At 40.9% G+C, this 20225-nt stretch overlaps 1 protein-coding gene across 1 annotated transcript in view; it reads right to left on the reverse strand.

Moving 5' to 3' along the window:
- The window catches only part of LOC109549629 (uncharacterized), a 33348-nt gene extending 13952 nt beyond the window's left edge, over positions 1 to 19396 (reverse strand). The window contains exons 1-5 of the mRNA XM_073799912.1: positions 19301 to 19396; positions 18845 to 18982; positions 5531 to 5924; positions 3179 to 5461; positions 1526 to 2886 (exon numbers count right to left, since the gene is read on the reverse strand). Of these exons, the coding sequence (XP_073656013.1) occupies positions 4440 to 5461; positions 5531 to 5924; positions 18845 to 18982; positions 19301 to 19396 (1650 nt within the window). The 3' untranslated portion in view covers positions 1526 to 2886; positions 3179 to 4439. The remainder of the gene's footprint in view (positions 1 to 1525; positions 2887 to 3178; positions 5462 to 5530; positions 5925 to 18844; positions 18983 to 19300) is intronic.
- Positions 19397 to 20225: the final 829 nt, after the last annotated feature.

The raw sequence follows: 20225 nt of genomic DNA on the forward strand, positions 1-20225 counted from the left end.
TACGGACTTCTTGTCACGTTAAAAACAAAAACAACAACAACAACAAAAAACCTTCTGTTTCAGCTGGGTTTTCTATTACATTCTAATTTATACAGGAAGAAAGAAAAGAGAGACAAGTGAGTATAGACCCCTCTTTTTAATAAACATAGTACAAATAATACAGATTAGCAGCTAAAAGACAGTTTATTTCAGTTGTCTTTGGAAATGAGGCTGGAAATGCAAGTGTAATGAGGGTACAGGGGCCTCTACTGCCAGAGAAGAGACTTGGACTGTAATTCTGTTGGCATTAGGGAGTCATAAAAGGTTTCTGAGTAAAGTTTTAGGACTTCCAGAAGGTTACTTTGGCATAATGAGCAGGAGCCATATGTGCCCAAAGAGTAATGCGTCTCACGGCACTTGCATTTGACATGATTGTACTGGCGTCGCCCACCAACGCATACGGCAGGAGTTCATACCATGTGGGAACGCCCCTCGCTCAGCTCACACATGAGTAAGCGAAACAATAACCATGCTGCTTCCCCATGCTTGTTGGCCTAATACTAACAAACATAAAGTCTCAAAGCAAATGAAATATGACATCATTTCAGTGCTGCCATACTATGAATAGTCCCTGGGAAAGTTACAAGCAAACAAAACTTCTGTTAGTGAAAAGTAGCAACGGTAGAAATATACATTGTATGAACTCCTGCCATGTAGAATGAGAACACGAGACCACATATATACTTCCAAAATACCAATTCCTGATAATCTGCACAAAAAAATTAGACGTGCCAAAGTAACATCTTGCATGCTAGGCCTGAGACTGATTTTTCAAAAGTGTTTCTATAATGGTGTGGAAGGTTTTTAATTTACTTCCTTTTAAAAGCATTTTTAATGATTAGATCATATAAGAATAAATGCTCTTATGCTTATTCATAGTTTCAAACATGTTTTCTCTTCTCACTAAATGTACTCAGAAAACAAATAAGCTTACAACAGAGAAACACCAAACTAGGGAAATCTCTGTGATGTGAACATCATATAACAAACACAGTAGAGGAAAAATACTAAGGAATGGTGTTTACTGTCATCATATATGTGAACAACATCCTACAAAGATTATTACTAAGAAAAAGAAAAGTGTCATTGTTTGTTTTTTGCACTAGGAATTGATGTTAGAGATTTTTTAAGAATAAATCTATTTATTTATTTTTGGCTGTGTTGGGTCTTTGCTGCTGCGCTACGCACAGGCTTTCTCTAGCTGCACGAGCGGGGGCTACTCCTCGTTGTGGTGCGCGGGCTTCTCACTGCAGTGGCTTCTCTTGTTGCGGAGCCCAGGCTCTAGCCCAGGCTCTACTTCAGTAGCTGTGGCACACGGGCTTAGTTGCTCTGCAGCATGTGGGATCTTCCCGGACCAGGGATCGAACCCGTGCCCCCTGCATTGGCAGGCAGATTCTTAACCACTGCACCACCAGGGAAGTTCCAAAGATTTTTAAATAAATTATAACAATCTTTTTTTTAATACATTTATTTATTACTTACTTACTTTTGTCTGCGTTGGGTCTTTGTTGCTCCTCGCGGGCTTTCTTTTTTTGTTGTTTTAGTTGCAGCGAGCAGGGGCTACTCTTCATTGCTGTGCGCAGGCCTCTCATTGCGGTGGCTTCTCTCGTTGTGGAGCACGGACTCTAGGTGCACGGGCTTCAGTAGTTGTGACTCGCGGGTTCTAGAGCGCAGGCTCAGTAGTTGTGGCACACGGGCTTAGTTGCTACGCGGCATGTGGGATCTTCCCGGACCAGGGCTCAAACCCGTGTCCCCTGCATTGGCAGGCGGATTCTTAACCGCTGCACCACCAGGGAAGTCCAATTATAATAATCTTATGATAAAGTACAAACAACAAAAAGGTTAACATCCTGCCATAGGTGGCTCTGATCTTTTTATGAAGAATTGATACCCCCTTTGGATTCCTTCCTATTCCCCTCCTTCCTTTTCTCCAAAAGGAAATCACTTTTGAAGTCAATATATATCCTTCCTGGTAATAGCACTATACTTTTACTTCACATGTGTATATCCGTATCCTTTACTTACATGATTATTCATGTGTAAATTATTAAATTCTTTATATGCTAGTCACACATTCTGAATATTAATCCTTTGTCAAGTTCATGTCTTGGAAATATTGTCTCCATTTGTCCTTTTATGATGTCTTTTGTCATATATATATTATTTATTTTAACATAATTCAATTTATCCTTTCCTCTATGGATTGTGCATTTTAATGTTTTAAGAAATCCTTCCCTACACCAAGGTCATAAAGATATTCTCCTGTATTTCCTTCCAATATTTTTAAAGTTTTGTTTTTCTTATTTAGGTTTTTGGTCTATCTGAAATTTAATTTGTGTGTAGAGTAAGGTAGGGATCTAATTTTATTTTTGTCCATATGAATGTTTGTTTTTAAATGAGAAAAAATAAAGAAGGAATTAATCCCTCCTTACAAACTGTAAACTCTTCAACATCAGATACCATGTCTGATTTATACCCTTCTCCCCAATACACTGCCTCGATGGGCTTTGAACATTACTAGTACTAGATATCTAGATATCTAAATATATGATACTTTTTTCTAGCCCCACTTGCTTATATACAAAGTTGTCCATCTAAAATAAACTGAGTTGTGCCTTAATTTATCTCCTTTGAGCAGGAAATAACATCTTAATAGTATTAACTTGGTATTAAGTACTGAATCATTCCAATTAAAATGAAGGGTAATAATAACTTTCTAACTTTGCCTATTTTTAGAAATCTTGTCTGGAAAAAAGAAAATCTACCTACCCTTCCAGTGAGACTCATTTTATTTGTTCATCTACCAGGAGAAAAGCATAACAAAGCAGCAGGAGCCTGGATTAAAACCTATTTTTAAAAGACATAAAGTCAACTATTTAAGTCAGAGAAAAACACATGCAAAACTCAACTTGATAAACATATCATGAGGATAGCAATTCACAGATTTAGGCTCTTAATAAGGCCTAGTTCCATTGGTTTAGTTCTTGCAAGACCTACTTCCTTTCTCCTTTCTTTCATAAAGAAATAGTCTGAAAGTAAGATATGAACATAACCTAACTTTAATCAAAGCAATAAATGAAAACCAAGGAAGGTAATTTTTAAAAAGAACCATTCTAAGATTCTTCCAAAGAATACTAACCTGAGACATTTTTTAAAAGATTCTCCTTGTAAAAGTTTGAAATCTTTTCAAATAATTCCAAGAGCATTAGAATCACATACGGGAGGAGCACTTGTATTTTCTTCTGGAGGATATGGTTCTGACAGACCTCTAGAGGAGGTGAAACTGGCCAGAAGATTTGGGAATAAAGTGAAGTGTAGTTGGTAATAAATATACTGGGAAGCAAAATCAGTTTATTTTCAAATATTGTACGGAGACTAACCTTTCTACCATGACTAAAAGACGAACTCAGGTCAGAAAATGATGTCACTGCTTTAAGATTCGTATTGACTGAAGCTCTTCACTTGAAATAGCTTCTATCAGCTGGTTCTTTAACAGAACCAAGGCAAATTCTGCCCAATTCCCCCTTATCCCCCCCCAAAAAAAGCAAAAACAAACCCCGACACTCTCTACTACTAAGATAGAGCACAATCAGGAAATATCACCTTCTGCTCTTTTAACGTAGCAACATATTTCCCACTGTTTCACTGAAGAGCGCTTAGAGACCTTGAACCTCAAAATCATAATGCGTCTAGAGAAACTATCCGAGAACCACAACTGGGGGGTGTTATGTATTCAAAAGCATCGGTCTCTTTTGAAAGAGTTCACCCTCTTTTTTTTAAAGGATCAAAGTCAACTATGAGTGTAAAAGAAAAAGTCATTTTCAAAAAAGTCTGGCCTTAAAAACATAAGTATCTTAGTGCTTGGGGTTCCCTCTGCTCAAAAGAAAACAAGAAAAAGTGATTAATATTGCTGTCTTCTCTGCACGCTTCTCTTAAAATGGTCTTTGGAAGTCCCTTGGGAAAATGAGATCCACCTATCCGAAGTATGCCACGCTCACGATCACTGCAAAAACGATATTCTAAGCTTAAAATATATAAAAAGGTATTCACTTCTGCGTAAGCCCTGAGCCGCCTCCTGGGCGGTGACGCCTGGCTGGTGGGACGGCGCCGTGCGAGTCCGGGCGCAGAGCCGCGGGGAACGAGGGCGCAGGGCGAGCGCACGGCTAATTAAAGGAGCTGTTTGGGTTCTAAATAAAACCTGTCTCTACCAAACCCACTCACTACCTAGCCTCACCGTCCCTACCACCCCCGCTCCCCGACACGCAGAAAACATCAAGTGAGACGGGCGGGGGAGCGCGAGCCCAGAAAGGGAACTGAGAAGAGAAGCGCCTGTGACACAAAATGGAGAAGGAGGAACCGAGAGGGGAAAGGAAAGAAGGAAAAGCGGGGAAAGGAGGTTGTTAATCAGAAAAGCAAAGGGGCGATGGGGTAGAGATTACAGGGAGGAGAGCCGAGGAGAGGGGCGTTGAAGGACTAGAAACACGAAGTAGACGAAGTAAGAGACAGAGGAAAGAAAGACGTCCTAGAGGCCGAGGCTCCATTTTCAGCAGCGCCATTTCGCTTTTCCTTTCGCCGCGTTTTGTTTGGTTTTGTTTGCAGCCGGTGGACGGGCGCCAGCGCAATTCTGCAGCTTCAGCAGCTTTGGTCCGACAGATGGGGAGGGACGCAGGGCCTGGGCGCTGGCGCGGCCCCCTCCCCGTCCTGGACGTTCCGCGCATCTCCCGCCCGCGCTGCTCCTGGCGGCAAGGCGGCCCCCCCCTCGGTCCCCGGCCCGTAGGGGAGACGGCCCCGGGGCCCGCGGCGACACCCCCGGGGCAGGCACATAGAGCCCTCCAATTCGCCCGCGGCGTTGGTGGTGGGCGCGTGCCGCAAAGGGATGGAGGAACCGAGAAGCGTCGAGGAAAGAAAACGAAAAAGACAAACTGTACCCGAGGGGAGGAGGGGAGGGCGCACGCTGGGCGGGGGAGGGAGGCCCGAAAATAGACCTTTCCCGGGTAACCGGGGGCCCGGCCCGCCTTCGGCCCCGGGGTGAGCGGCCCGCAGAACACCTCCACCTGCGCCCGGCGGCGGGAGTGGCGCGGCTCCGTTCGCGCACTCGCGCCCGGGCTGCGTCCCCGGCCAACCCGGAGCCCTGCTGCCCGAAGCGGCGCCGGGCCCAGGCCTCCAGGCCTCTCCTGGGCGCAGCCGGAAGAACGGCCAAGGTCGGGCTCGGCCGGGAACCTCAGGCGGGCCCGGAGGGAAAGACGGGCCAGCGCCAGCCTCGGGGTGCCCGTCTGAGAGGCGGCACGGGACGCCGGTCTGCGGGGTGCGAGTCCCAGGGATTTACGGTGCGGGCGGTGCCTCGAAGCTCCTTCGGGGTTAAATTCTGGAGCAATGGGAGGCGGTTCAGTAAACAGAAAATCAGGTTTTCTCACCCCCGACCCTCAACTGATGGTTTCCGTCGACTGAGTGTCCGTTGTAAGAGTGTCCAACGCGCCCTGGGTACATTTACTTCGTACTCCTCTCCTTTTTTTCTTCACTTGCACTTGACATTGTCTTTCGCTCAAAGTGACGTCCTTGCCGGCGCTAGAGGAGCCCCCGGCTCCCCGGCGCCCGCACCCCACCGCTAGGTCCACGGCACTCGCCGCCCCCGAGCCTCTAGGGACGAGTCGGGGGGAGACGCCGGGCAGGAAGTCCGTGCGTCGGGGGCTGCGGCCGGTCTCGGCCCAGCTCCCCGCGCGGACCCGTGCAAGGGCGGCCGCGGCCAAGGAGGCACAGCGGCCAGACCCGCCGTCGGGTTCTGCGCCGTGCTGCGCGGCCAGCCAGCACAGCCGCCTCCTGCCTCCAGGGCCCTCCTTCCTTCCCGGTGCAGAGATGTGGTGGCTTGAGGCTGGAAGCCAGGGCTTCTACAGGCCGGTGCAGCGGAGCCCGTAAAGGTGTGGACTTGGGATCACCGCAGTGGTAACTGAACCCCGCAATGTCCCGGGGCGTTTCGGTCAGCGCTTCCTTGGCTTTGCACCTAGAAAAGAAACGTCTTCAGTCCTGTGCGCCCCGGCTCACTGCGTCCTCCTTTCGTGGTCAACTCTAAACACAGCACTGTGCGTGCCACCGGCCCCTGGAGTGCTCGGATAACTCAGACCCCGCAGTAAATCAGACGCGCCACCCAAACTTGGCGCCTTCGAAAATCTGTCGGTGCGGGCGGCGGGGTCCTGGAATCCACTCGCTCCGCCAGCCACGCACGCGCAGGCCCACCTGCCGCTCTGCCTTGGACCTCGTAACTCGGCTCTTCTATCGCCACTACTACATTAATCGGCCTTTAAATTTTGAAATAACATTTAGGTTATTTCCAACAGTTGCTCCTTTATATAAATAGTTTTTCAGATTACAGATTTCCACAAGGAAAACATGTCTTTCTCAAACGGGGGGGCGGGGGGGGTAACCACCCAGTTTCTTGTATTCTTCAGTTAGAAAAGTTGCATTAAAATGCAGATTTCGAATTACTTCAGGGTTAAACTCTTTTCCCAAAGAGAAAGCTCGATGGCTAACCTCAAACTTTAATCTTGACATCTTTAGTTATGGTGATCTCCTTGCTTTTTGTGATTTTGAAACACAAGGAGATCGATGCTAAAGTCAAAAATTCAAATTCAGAGGGCTGTCTATGATGGTTTTAGAATATTCCACAAAATTAAGAAGTAAAGAATATTAACAAGCTATAAGGCCTAGTTCACAAATAACACTGCAGCTTCGGTTCTGAAACAGATAAAAAGGACCGCAGGAGATTTGAAAAATTAAAGTATTCACAGTCTGGTATAGACATCTGTCATTTGACAATATATGAAATTTAAATTGAGCATTGTCCATAAGTCTCATGCTTATATTATGTTTCTTGGATTTACTCAAGTTTTTTGTGCTTCCCTCTTTTGTGGGAAAGCTTACATATAATGCACTATGTTTCTTTTAATTTAATCATAATTTTTCTCTTTTTAAGTGCAAACTCAAAAGCCCTTTAGAAAAGGATATTTTATGACAGACAAATACAAGGGCAAATAAAACTTAAAATAAGTAACTTTCTCATCTCTCAAGGATCACTTTCTTCAGAAATAAAAGTTGGAAGTTGTAGTTTGGCAGGTACTCTATCCACTCTTAAATCTAGCCTCTGAATGCAACTGATTAGGTATTAAGGCCTACTTTTTTTTTTTAACATTGCAAAGCATTTATTAAACTCTTAAGAGAAACTTGGGTTTCTTTTCCTAAGTCCATGAACTGATTAATTTTCAGTGTAGAATAAAGATCACTGTGTTAAGGTACCCCACTTCCAGCATTTCATGTGTTAAATAGTGCAAAGCAGTATGCAATTCAGAAAGAAAAGCATCTCTGTTTGATAGATTTACCCTGTAAAAGAAGGCATACAACCACTGTCTTAGAATTAAAAGAAGAGGCAAATTTTAAGTAGAACTCTTATGTTTGATTCAAAATCCATTTAGAAAGATAGTTAATTACCTTCAGAGCAAATTTTTGGCAAGATAGTTCTTAGGAATGCAAAAAACTAAATCAGAAATGTCCAATATATGGTAGTCAACTTACACAATTTTTACAAAACTACATTATTATTTTTAACGTTACCTATTCATCTCTTTGTCTTTCAAAATCTTAATATTGGTAATTTATTGAAGACTTTTAAGGCACTTCTTTATGTTTAGAGTTGCCTGCTGTGTTACATCATAAGTCGTAATTGCTTCAACCCACTGAAATAAGTGTATTTAAAATGTTCCTTATTTGTTTTATGAATGCCTCAAGTTTTCAAGTATCTGCAGTTTTTACATTTTGAGGTACATTTTTTTAGTGCTAGAATTGTTATATGTTAGCACATGGAATACATTCAAGTATTTCATTCTATTAGGATAAAAATGTAAATGCCTAAAATAAGGTATGTACAATCACAGGAAGCAGCAAAGCAAATAACCTCATTTTTCTATAATTCTATTGTCATTTTAAGAACATTCAATTAAAAACATAAAGTAAGTTATTTGCTAAGACCTTATTTTTGTAGTAGAATATCAAAAAGTTTGCTAAGACCTTATTTTTGTACTAAAATATTAAAAAGTAATACAGTTTATATTCTCTAGCAATCCCTTCCCAATCCATTGCTTTATTAACTACTCTTCTGATTATGTCTACTGGATACCAAGCATGATCAAACACTTAGATAATGAAATGAAATGAAATTTTAAAATTTCCCTTTTAAAAGTCTGATATTGTTTCTTAATTGTTTTATGAGAAATAGATACAGTTAAAAGATTTTAACAATTTTAAACCTAAAATTAAGATAAACACTTGCACTCATTTATCAAATATACAGAATTTATTGAAGTCCAAGGTCATCTGAGCAATGAATGTGTTAAAAATAAATACTGAAATACAGGAAGTTCAAAAGTTATAATTCTTTACATTAACTGGGAATTTAAGAAGAGTGTTCTTTTTATTTAATATGTCTTGCTTTAGGAGGGCTGTATATGATACAGAATATCCTAAGAAAAGTGTGTGTAGTGTTGGTGGTGGTTGGAAGGCTGGTGGTGGGAGTTATTGAGGTAATCTTACTGCTTTTTTTAAATCTACATTTGTTTGAAAACATTTTTGTTTTCAGTTAAATATTTGGCAATGGGTTCAATGCCTCAGAAAATTTCTCAGATAATTATAAAGACCTAAAAATAACAGAGTAAAAGAATGTTGATCAGCTAAAATCCTATAGTTTTCATGTCACAAATAAAAATTGTATGTAAGCTATTGATCTTAATTGGTATTAATGAAAATTCTACAAATAATACAGAAAAGTTGCATAGTTGTGTTACTGAATTAAAAATTATTACTACAATAAATGGAATATTTTATAAAAGTCAGTGATCTTCTCAGTGGTTTTAACACATTTTAATATATTGTTTTAAATTCTTCACTTTATTATAGTACAAGTCTTCTGAATAGAATTGTTTTTAAACATATAGAATACCCAGCTGATTTCATACATTGGGAATAATAAGAAACTACTAGAATTCTTGGTTACTAACAATGATAAATGCAATGATAACAGAATTTCATAAATCAATTATATGCTCCATTTGAAGATTACAAAACATAATTAACTTACTTGACATTAACACAAACAATGTTTTGTTTCTTCACAGAACAGGCTATGAGCTGTTTTCAATTATTTCAATGAAATGCTGTCCTCTAAAATTAACAAATGAATGAACATTTGCATACTGTACATTGTACTGTAGACAATTTAGAGTGGGGCTACCCAATTGTTTTTCTAATGATATTTTGCCTCTTACATAATTTATTTTCCACTGAGGAACTAGTGATTACCTAATTATTTTTTTAACTAACTAACTTGGTGAAAAAAACCTCCTAAAGTAAGGTATTATTCTTATGAACACTGTGAAATAAAATTAATCATTTGAAATGGCATCTAGAGATTGTGATTTTGCATAAAAGAGTTATGTGTACCTTGTGCCATGCTCTCCCTTACAAGAACGAAGGAAAAATAGAAACACATATATAAATGATTAAAATAAACAGTTTCTGCTTATATAAAACAAACGAGAGTTTTATGCGAAGAAGGGGTTTGTGCAGAATTCCTGCCTGCCTTAGTCACAGGTGGAGTAGGCAACTTGCTACTTGGTACAATTTCAAGGGCAATTGCAAGGAGTGTATCCTCCCTAAATATTTCCATTACCCTTTATTGATGCCTTCAAATTTTTAGCTTAAATGTTAGAACGTCGGTAAAATTCAAGTACTACTGAGAAAACTCACATTCTCAGCTGTTATCAGTAATTTATACCTTTGAATGATTGTCAGAGCTAATGTTGGTGGAAGGAAGAGAAAGTTTCATGACATTGAGTAATTAATATGAATGGAGAGAACTTGAGGAGGTGGAAGGGGCAGAGAGAGGGCTAAGGATGGGAAATTGTTGAGGAACAGAGACAAACTTTTTTGTGCACAACTTTGCCTGGTCAAAAGTAACTGACGTGATAAAGACCCATTTAAAATGAGTAATTAATGATCTATAATCCATTTTATACCATTCCTTATATCTAAGCAATTAAGTTATCAGTGTAAGGTATAATGCGGAAAAAATGAATTAATTAGAGACTTCAGGAGCAAACGACTTGAATGTAAAATGCTCAGATCATTAAAGTCATGTGTATAAAATAGAAAGTGAAATATTGGTTGGATTATGTATTTGACAACCAGATAATTTATCTGTCCACATAAATTAACTAGATGATTGCTAAATTTCAGCTTTACTGTGAGCTGTATTCATATATATCATGACAAAATACAGTCCCAAATCATTTTTGTAAGTTTTAGATTTTTTTCTTTGTATTGGTTATATTAATGACGATTTCCATAGTGTGTAGAAATTAGAACACATGACAATTCAAAATCAATTGTTAAGAAAGCCAAACAATCATGTAATGGTTTGGTTATTTCATACGTAAACCAGACTCAGATTTTTTTCTAACAAACTGGTTCCAATCATTCAAGATTCTATACTAAAAGCGGTATTTAGCAGTTTTCAGACAATTTCCAAACAAATGAAGATTAACGAATCATCAGTAATTAAGTTTGGCTTCCTAATTTAAAGTAAAACATGAATTGTTGGTCAAAATGCTAATGACATAAAAGTGAAATTCATGTATATCCCTTGTTCTTAAATATTGAACAAATATCAACTAATCACTGAATTAGCCAACACCAAAAACTATTGAAATTCAATAACTTATCTGTGATCAAAGATGTATTTCAACAATCTAACTCTTCTTTAAGTTTAAACAACTGGAAACCATTTCTCAATGGTGCAGCCTTTCTTAATATTAATTCAAGAGACTTGGAGACATGTTGCTGATATTGGAAGCTGATATGTGCTGATTCGTGAAGGAATTGTTTAGCTTGTACCCTGGTCTCTGATGAAGGGAGACACACTTTCAGACACATGCAGGCATTGCAGACCCCAGACTTTTTTCCTAGCTGGTTATCTGCTTCCTGAGACCAATTTGAATAGCCGGTGAGTGTCTCCTTCCCAACCTGACTTGATTTTGGTTCCTATTTTGTGATTGCAAGCTGAATATTTTTCACTCCCATACTCCTAACTTGGACTTGACAGTTAAACTGTGTTTTGAGCCTACTTTCTTAGTGTTTGTCTTTGAAAAGATCTTGATCTGTTTCTCCGATCCCTGCCTACCCATCCCAGCGAATGGGAGACACGAACACAGTGGCTGCGCAAGCAGTCAGTGCTCTTTGTTCTGGTAGCCTGACCACCCCACCACCTGCCCTTCACGAAGAACAGGGACCTGTCATCTGTGGACTGGGCTTCCCTCGCAGCTATGCCTGATGTCAAATGGTCCAGGAATGAGTAACCGTGTGCTCCCAGAGCTGTTCTAGGGTTTCTTTCCATTTCTTCTACTAACTAGATCAGTGAGTAGTATTTTTTGTTTGTTGGTTGCCGAAGATGACCTTCCACCAGGTTTATCTGAAAACCTGGCCAATTAGCCCATCTTCAGTTCAAAGGAATAGAGGAACTATCGCCAGTACCCACATTGGCTCAGTGCTGGGCCAGCCCCAGCAGTGACTGGGTACTTGTCTTCTTAGAACTAGACCTCCAGGTATGGAAGATGGAGAATATGAAGGCCTTGAGCAAGGCCTCGTGTTCCTGGCCTCATCTTGGCCTTCATGCTGAAAGCCTGTGGACAACACCATGGCTCTGTCTGTCCCGGTGTTGGATCCCCTCATCCTGGGCTGTTGCCTTTGCTCTGCCCTGTGACAATTTTGGCCAAATCCCAGCACATCTGCGAAGCATCTACACCAGCAATGTAATCATAGGGAGCCAAAGCCAGATAGTGTTTTTGTAGAAAATGAAATAAACGTTGGTGCTTTAATTTATCACATTTTCTGCAACACAGCTCTTTCCGTTTTTACTGACACCCAACTACCTCTCTCTAGGATTCTGACGTAAACAAATGGATGGTAGGGTCTAACCCTACTACTCAGTCTTTTACTTCCTTGAAGAGTTGCTTTGGTCGTCTTATTCCCAGACATACTTTGTTATAATTAAATCAAGTATAGGGATTGCAAACCTACCTGTAGTTTTCTTTTTTTTAAATCTACTTTTCTAACATGTTATTTCATTATTCCTCATAGTAAGTTTATGAGGACAGTATTATTAAACTTATTTTACAGAAATGCAAGCATATTTTCTTAGCTCACATAACAACTCACATTTAACCAAACCTTATACAAGTATATGAAGTGCTTTACACATAAAGGCTCTGAGAAGTGGGTACAATTATTATGACATTTTACTGAGGAAAGAAGCCTTAGAATCCTTAGTAAAGTGATGGAGATTCTTACCACTGTTACTCACAGCCTTCCATACTGTCAACTCCAGTGGATCCTTTTTTTGTCATCTTTTTCAACCACATGACACCAGTCAATCCTCCTAGATAGACATGATGATTGCTGGCTCTTTTCCCCACCTTACTGGTCTCCTTGGCTGGCTCTTCCTTCTTTACCTTCACTCTCAGGGATGAAGCTCCTTAAGACAGGATCCTGTCCCTCTCCTTTACTGTCTCTACTCTCTTTCTCTAAATGATCCCAAACATTCTTATAACTCTATCGTAATCTGTACAATTACAGCATTTATACTTCTATCAGAGACCTCTTCTCTGAGCCCTAATTTATCTACCTAACAACCTACATGAGATCACCATTTGGATGCTCCATGGGTATCTAAAATCACATAATACCTCTAAAGCTAAATCCTTGACCTTTTGCCTACAAATCTGCTTCTCCCCATTCTCAGTGAATGGCATCACCTCTTACCTAACTGCTCAAGTCAGAAACCTGGAAGTCATTCTTTTCTTAAAATTCCTATATCCACTTCGTGATCAAGTTCTATCAATTTCAGTCCAAAATGTGTCCTGTCTTTCTCTTCTTCTCTATCTTGAAGGCCACCATATCAGCTCAAGCCACCATACACTCTGTGTTACTGTAATAACTTCCTATGGGGTCTCCCCTCTGCGTTGTCCCTGAAATATGTTCTCCATCCAGACCTTGTAATCCTTTATATATACGTTTTTTAGTAAAATTTTCACAGAAAAATGCACAAACCATAAATGTTCAACTCGAATTTTCACAGCCTGAACAGACCTGGATAACCAACACCTGAGTCAAGAAATAGGATGTTATCAGTATCCCCAAAACTCCCCTCATAATTCTTCCCAGTCATTACCTCTCAAAGGTAACCACTCTCCTGACTTCTATTGCCATAAATTAGTTTTGCCCATTTCTGAACATTATATAACCGGTATCAACATGTTTGAAACATAAAACATATTATGACACTACAGCCTAAACTCCTCAAAGGCTTCCGTTATACTTGGACTAAAATACAAACCTATTACTGTGGCCTGCAAGTCCCAACACAATCTGTCCTCTACGTATTTCCCCAAGATCAAGTCCTGCCATTTCCCATTTGCTCAGTATGCTACAGCTCACTTGGTCTTGTTTTAATTCCTTAAATATGTCAAGCTCTTGCCTTGACTCAGGGCCTTTGCATATGCTGCTTCCCCTGCTAGTTTGCTGGTTCCAGCATGGTTGGTTTCTTCTCACCCCTAAAAGTTCTCACTTAAGCATCACTTCGCAAAAGGGACTTCCCATGGCCACTGTAGGACGAGGTTCCTGAAGGCTGGTGTGTGTCAGGAATGATTCAGAGTCTCTTGCTTGACAGACAAAAGAGCATAAGAAAATTTTACTTTTGTTTGCTTTAGTGACTGTGCACACGTACAATATATGGGGGTATTTGAACTGGTTAAATTTGGTTTAAAAGGAAGCTGGAGGAATCAGAAAAAGAGTGTCAAACAGAGATGGCAGAATCTGAAAGACCTGCTTACTGTCTTCCAGGAAGCTAAATAAAGCTTCTCCCTTATCGCCTGTTTTAGATTAATTGTTGGGGGGAGGAAGGACTACAGCCTTCTCCTTTAAAATGCAAATAGGGAGTCAATCAGTCTGTGACTAACTGGGTACCTGGCAGGCAGAGAAGGGTGCGGGGAGAGAAGCAAGGATTCCTGCGTATTGGGCCATTTCCCCCAGGACCCAGGTGGCAGATACCTGGTGGAAACGGTGTCCTGTATAAGTGGAAACACTCATCAATCTGTATTAAGTATGTACATCTCCATCTGGATTTCTTGCAATTCCATTTTACCTTATTCACTCAAGCTTCCTCCTACAGTCAGCAAATACTTTCACACTATAAAAGGCTGCCTTTGGGCCGATGAAACCAACATCAGGGGGGAAGGGAAGAGGAGAGAAGAAGGCGGACAGGGAGTGGGCCTGAGGACACAATCCAGTGAAAAACAACACCTGTCCTTGGGGAAACTGATACAAAGTGGTCCTCCACGGGGGCCACAATCCCACGCTGTCCTGAGGGCTGTTAGGCAGGTCCCCGTCCGCCCCCTTCCTCCATACACAACTCCCGGCCCAGGCCTGTGGAGTAAGGCTGCACAGATATACTCCCTCGACATCGCTCCTCTGTTTCACAGAAATGTTCCAGTTTGAATGAAATGCCTCCTGTAGGGTTTGGGTTCGCCTTGGCTAAAATACTGTCCAGGGTCATTTGTATGAAAGCATTCTATGCTCCCAGATGCTTGTTGTCAGGGAGCATGGGCCTGGAGAGAACACAAAGGTGTAATTATTGTTTATAACAATAATTCTATCTTTATAATTAATTTTTGTTAATAATTATTGAGTACACTATAAGAGATATTAGACTTTTGTTACTGTTTCGGCTTTAGTTGGGCATTTCAAAAGACAGAGCCTGACTCAAGTTATCTCAGCTCACTGAGGTACGGGGCCTGAGGGTGGAGGGTGTGCAGAAAGCAGCCCTGCTCTGGGGTCACCTAGAGGGCTTTGCTCACTTCCTGGGTGTCTCTGGTGTCAGTATTGAGCATTGTCTTGCCAGGGCTGCAACCAGGTTTCCTCCCGCTGCTTCCAAAGGGTGGGCAGGGAAGGGAGGAGGGCTGGGGAATGTTCCACCTCCAGGGACCGAGGCCTGGCTCTTTCGTCTCACACCAACAACGTGAGTCTTAATTTCCCTCTCAGGCCCTCCAGTCTGCTCTCAGGGCATCGCTCTACCTCATAACTTTTAAGTTTCACCTTCCCAGGCAGATTGCTCTATTCACTTAAAGTTTTTCATTTCAAATTCCTGACAGGGAGAGAATCTAAATGGTCTGTTCACCCTTTCAAGCCTAGTCATGCCGTGTCACGCCTATGAATTTACTGTCCTTTCAGCTGGGGCTGAAACGGGAATTGAAGGGGTCATGCGATCCGTGTACCTCAAATCTGCCCTCTTAGGAGGAGTGGGGGGTGATCCATCTTCCTTAGAAGCAACTGGTTGCAGCAGGTGATGTGTTTGGCATTCCTAGGATACTCTCATCAGCAAAAGAAAAGCCTTCGTGATGCAAGTAATTGGCAGAAAACATACAAAGTCATCTTTCTTTTTTTCACCTGATGTTAAAATATATGCATATAATGATGTAGATGTTTTTAAAGAATGCATTCTTTTAAAAAAGCTCTGGTTTGGAATGTTTATTTGACCCAGCTGTGGAACATTATCCTACTGATTCAAAAAATTAATATATTCTTTAGAAGTATTGGTATTGATATTATGCTAGTCTATTCCTGCAAGCAATAAAAACCAGAATGTAATGGTCAATGTCAGGGTTTAGTTTTGTGTACCTGGACCTCAACGGAAAAGAAAGCTTTGATGATGAGAAGGCTTTGTAGAAAATGTGTATGTTCCAGCTACAGTATTCATAATAGATGTTAGGAATTTCCAACCCTTTTCAGCATTATTTAACATGAGTTTAACCCAATTTTCCCTTAGGCTCAATGGAATACAGGTGTCCAGGGAGCAACACAAAGATGTTTTTATCTTCCTTAGCTATTTCTGCAGTGGTGGGAGAATTTTCCCGTGTCCTGAATGAAAACAAGATTTTACATTTCCATCTGTCATATCTAGACAAAAATCTAGAAATCATCCTTGATTTCTTCCATCCCTTACCCCCTGTTTCCAGCCAACCCATCATCAAGTCCCGGTGGTTCTACTTCCAAAATATATCCTGAGTCTGACTGCTTCTCTCCACTTTCACACCTACCACTCCTGTCTCTGCCTGGAATACTGCAATAAGTTCTGTAATTAGGAATGCATTCAGCAGCAAACAACAGAAAACTCAACTATGGTAGTTTTGACAAAGAGAGCTTTACTTGTCTCTCATAAACGTAGTCCAAGTGTAGGTCTGATGTACAAACGTAGTCCAATCCAGGTCTGATGCAACGGCTCAACAATGCCATTGAGGACCCAGCTCTATCTTTCTTTTCTATCATCCTTAGTGTATTGGCTTTCATGCTCATGCTTGTTACCTCATGTTCTCCAGATAGCTGCTACATTGCCAGCCATTGCATCTGTGTTCCAGACAGGAAGAAGGGTAGGGGTGGAGAATGATTTCCTTCAGAAGTTTTGTCTTTTGTTTTTTTTGTTTTTTGTTTTTTTTTAAGAAGTTTTGTCTTTTGATTCAGAAAGGGAAGCCCCTTGGAACTAGACATTGTCATACTAAATGAAGTAAGTCAGACAGAGGAAGACAAATATCATATAATGTCACTCATATGTGGAATCTAATTTTAAAAAGTGATACAAATGAACTTGTTTACAAAACAGAAACAGACTTATAGTTATCAAAAACAAACTTATGGTTACCAAAGCAGAAACGCAGAGGGGAGGGATAAATCAGGAGCTGGGATTAACATACACACACTACTATATATAAGAGAGATAATCAACATGGACCTACTGTATAGCACAGGGAACACTACTCAATATTCTGTGATAACCTATATGAGAAAGGAATCTGAAAAAGAATGAATATATGTATATGTATAACTGAATCACTTTGCTGTATACCTGAAACTAACACAACATTGTAAATCAACTATAATCCAATAAAATTTTAAAAAGAAAAAGAAAAAAAGAAAGGGAAGCCATTGCACCTTTCGTCAGCCAGAAGAGGATCCCATACCTATTCTCAGACTAATCAGTATCCAAAGGATTAAAATTGCTGAGGTAGATATTATGGACTTATTTACACAGTACCTCTTTTAACCTCCTTCTACTGTGTCCTCCTGTACAGCTGAGACTGGAAAGCTAAAAACTACATTTCCCAGATTCCGTTGCAGCTAGGGAAATGGAGTGAAGTGAAGAGAGGCAGATAAAAGCTGGCCATTTTGCTGGTGTCCATTAGCAGAGGTAGGTTGGACCTGCAGTGATTAAATAGGAACTTCCTTGATTGCCCCTTCTTTATAAAACGATTTAAATCATTATTAACTCCACTTGGGTTTGTCCCTTTTTGGTTTTTGTCTCCAGCTGTTTCAATACATAATATTACCAAGTTCGGTAACCCACAATAAAGCACTTTATAGCCTGTTTGGTTTCCTCACAGTTGATGAGCTGTACTTAGAGTATGATAAATTTCTTTGGTCTCACAACCACAAATTGCTAGGCTTCTCCAAAGGCACTGGCTGCTGGTGGTGGTGGTGATTTTGATGGTGATGTGATTTTTCTAAATCATCTGGATCCTGGGAATTGTGACCAGTGGTGTTGAATTCTCCCTCTTGACTATTAAAAAGCTTTAAGGCAAATGGGTGTCCTTCTCCCTGAAAGTACCGTCTTCACTGTATATATTTTGTGTGCTAAATATATACACTCCTGATCCTATCTTTTCTACTCTTTTTTCTTGATTCCCTTACTTATTTTTGTTATTTCATTCTGTTGCATCCTTTTTCCTCATGGCAGCATCTTCTTGAAAATAGGGTTATAAGAGTATGTCTGCTAAAGAAGAAAAACTATGAAGATATTTGATCTCCCAAATTAGAAACACTATCGACAGGGACTTCCCTGGTGGTCCAGTGGTTAGGACTCAGCGCTTTCACTGCCGTGGCCCCGGGTTCAATCCCTGGTTGGGGAACTAAGATCCCACAAACCATGTGATGCGGCAAAAAAACAAAACCCAAAAAACTATCAACATACTAGATATCAAAAGGAAACACTGGGGTTAAGCATTTCATAGCTATAAGGTGACTTTAGTGGAATATTTCAAATTGGTCCCAAATATGAGTCTCTGCTTTGTTCCTTGGAAAAAATACTCTATACGCTGTCCTTAGAAAAAATGCGGACTTTCCTCTATAGGCCATAAACTTGTGAATAGGATGAATGTGAAAGATGCTCAGTCTCGGCCTTAAACATCTTACTACAGTGATACGGGACTGCACACATCATAGAACTGAGCTGGAAGTGTTTGTCCCCAACACTTTAGAGAAGCTAAGTGTGTATAAAAAGGTTTTAAACACTGATAGACAGTATAGCAAGGTGAGAAACCCATACACAAATGCCAGTGGTGTTGTCTGAGATTAGCACAGATGGTGGCAAAGTATGGACGGTGAGGAGAGTTTGCCCTGAAGCCCTGCTCTGACTGCAGATCCCTGACCCAGACCAGAAGCTTCACAGGGTGCCATTTCCGAAGCTGGGAGATCACATTCCTTCAAAGCATCTGGGTGATTTTGCTGCTGCCAAGTCGGTTAAAAACATGAGTGGCCATCCAATAAATACATTCTAAAGTGTACAGATGTGTTTTTCATGAAATGCAATCGGAAGCAAAGATTCAGCCTCATGGCTTCATAATCAGAGCAAATTTTTGACCCCCCCCCCAATAATATTAACCTGCTTCGTCATCAACTTTGTTGACGGAACACAATTCCTCTCACCGGTTTCTTTCCCATCCCGCACCCTACATCCCGCCCCCAAATCCAATCCACCCTCAAAAGCATTGTCAGCATTGAGCATATTCAAAAGAATGAGCTGAAAGCAATTTAAAAGGAGCTCTATAAAGTTTTGAGTAAAGGAGCATTATCGAATAAGTGTGTAACCCGTGAGAACACTTCCTTCTTAAAATCATTCCTTGGCTCACCAAGGCATTCCCGGTAAAGTCCAAAACCCTTGTAATGGCATCCAAGACTCTTCACGATGGGAACACTGCTTTCCTCCCCAGCTTCACCTCTGTCACTCCCCTCCTGGTGGCCTGACAAGATCCAGCCATACTGAATACCTGCTGCCTCCTAAATATGCCACATGCTCTCCTACCTCCAGGCTCCTGCCCAGCCTGGAGCACTAACCCACCCTCCTTGTCCGTTTTCCCTGCCTAATGACTCTGGCTAACCTTTCAGGACCTGTCTCAATCTTCACCTCAACCACGGAGCCTTCTCCCACACCCATTTTTTATGGCAAGTGCCTACCTCATTGTACCCTTTAAACTGACACAAAGTTGCTCGAAACTCTTTTGTCTCCAACTGCAGATTCCTTGAAGGCACAGACTGTGCTTTATCATTGCACCCCTAGCACCTGGAATAGTGCCTGGGACATAGGAGGTGCTAACACATGTTTGTGGAATGGATGAAAGTTATTATTCTGAAGGAAACAATTCATCTGAGTGGATAGTTTTGCTTGTTTGAAAAACAAAAATCACTCATCTTACGGACATAATTCGTGTTGTAGCGACATTGATGTTTCCTAATAAGTACTCAAAAAAAGTGTTGTCATCAATCTGATAATTCTACTACTTGCATTTTTTATCCCGTGTTAAACTTATGAAAACTTCATCACAGCATAAACAAGGCATTTATAAATCAAAATATTTTAAGGATTAAAAAAGGATATTTTAATCAAGGTCATACTAAGGATGGAAATACTCTCTAAATAGAGCTGACAGTTTGAAACAGATATTAGCAATAGTCCTCTGAAGAAGAGGAACCTAGTCCTGTTCTTATTTTATAAAGAGTAAGTGGCTGTTTTTCAAGCTGTGAAGAAAAAGTATTCGGAATAAAAGCTACTACTGTCTTTTCCCTGACCTGATGATGATGATGATAATCATAGTAATTTACCATGTTAAATGTGTACTGGGTGCCCGGTCCTTTAAGTGAATTCCTTCATTCAGTTCTCACAACAGTACTATCATTACCTCCATTTAAAAATGGAGAAGTGGGTTTTAGGTCCAGATTTACACACCTGATAACCAGTAGAGTCGAGACTGAAGCCCAGGCAGTCT

This window comes from Tursiops truncatus, chromosome 2 (assembly GCF_011762595.2).
Source record: "Tursiops truncatus isolate mTurTru1 chromosome 2, mTurTru1.mat.Y, whole genome shotgun sequence".
NCBI lineage: Eukaryota > Metazoa > Chordata > Mammalia > Artiodactyla > Delphinidae > Tursiops > Tursiops truncatus.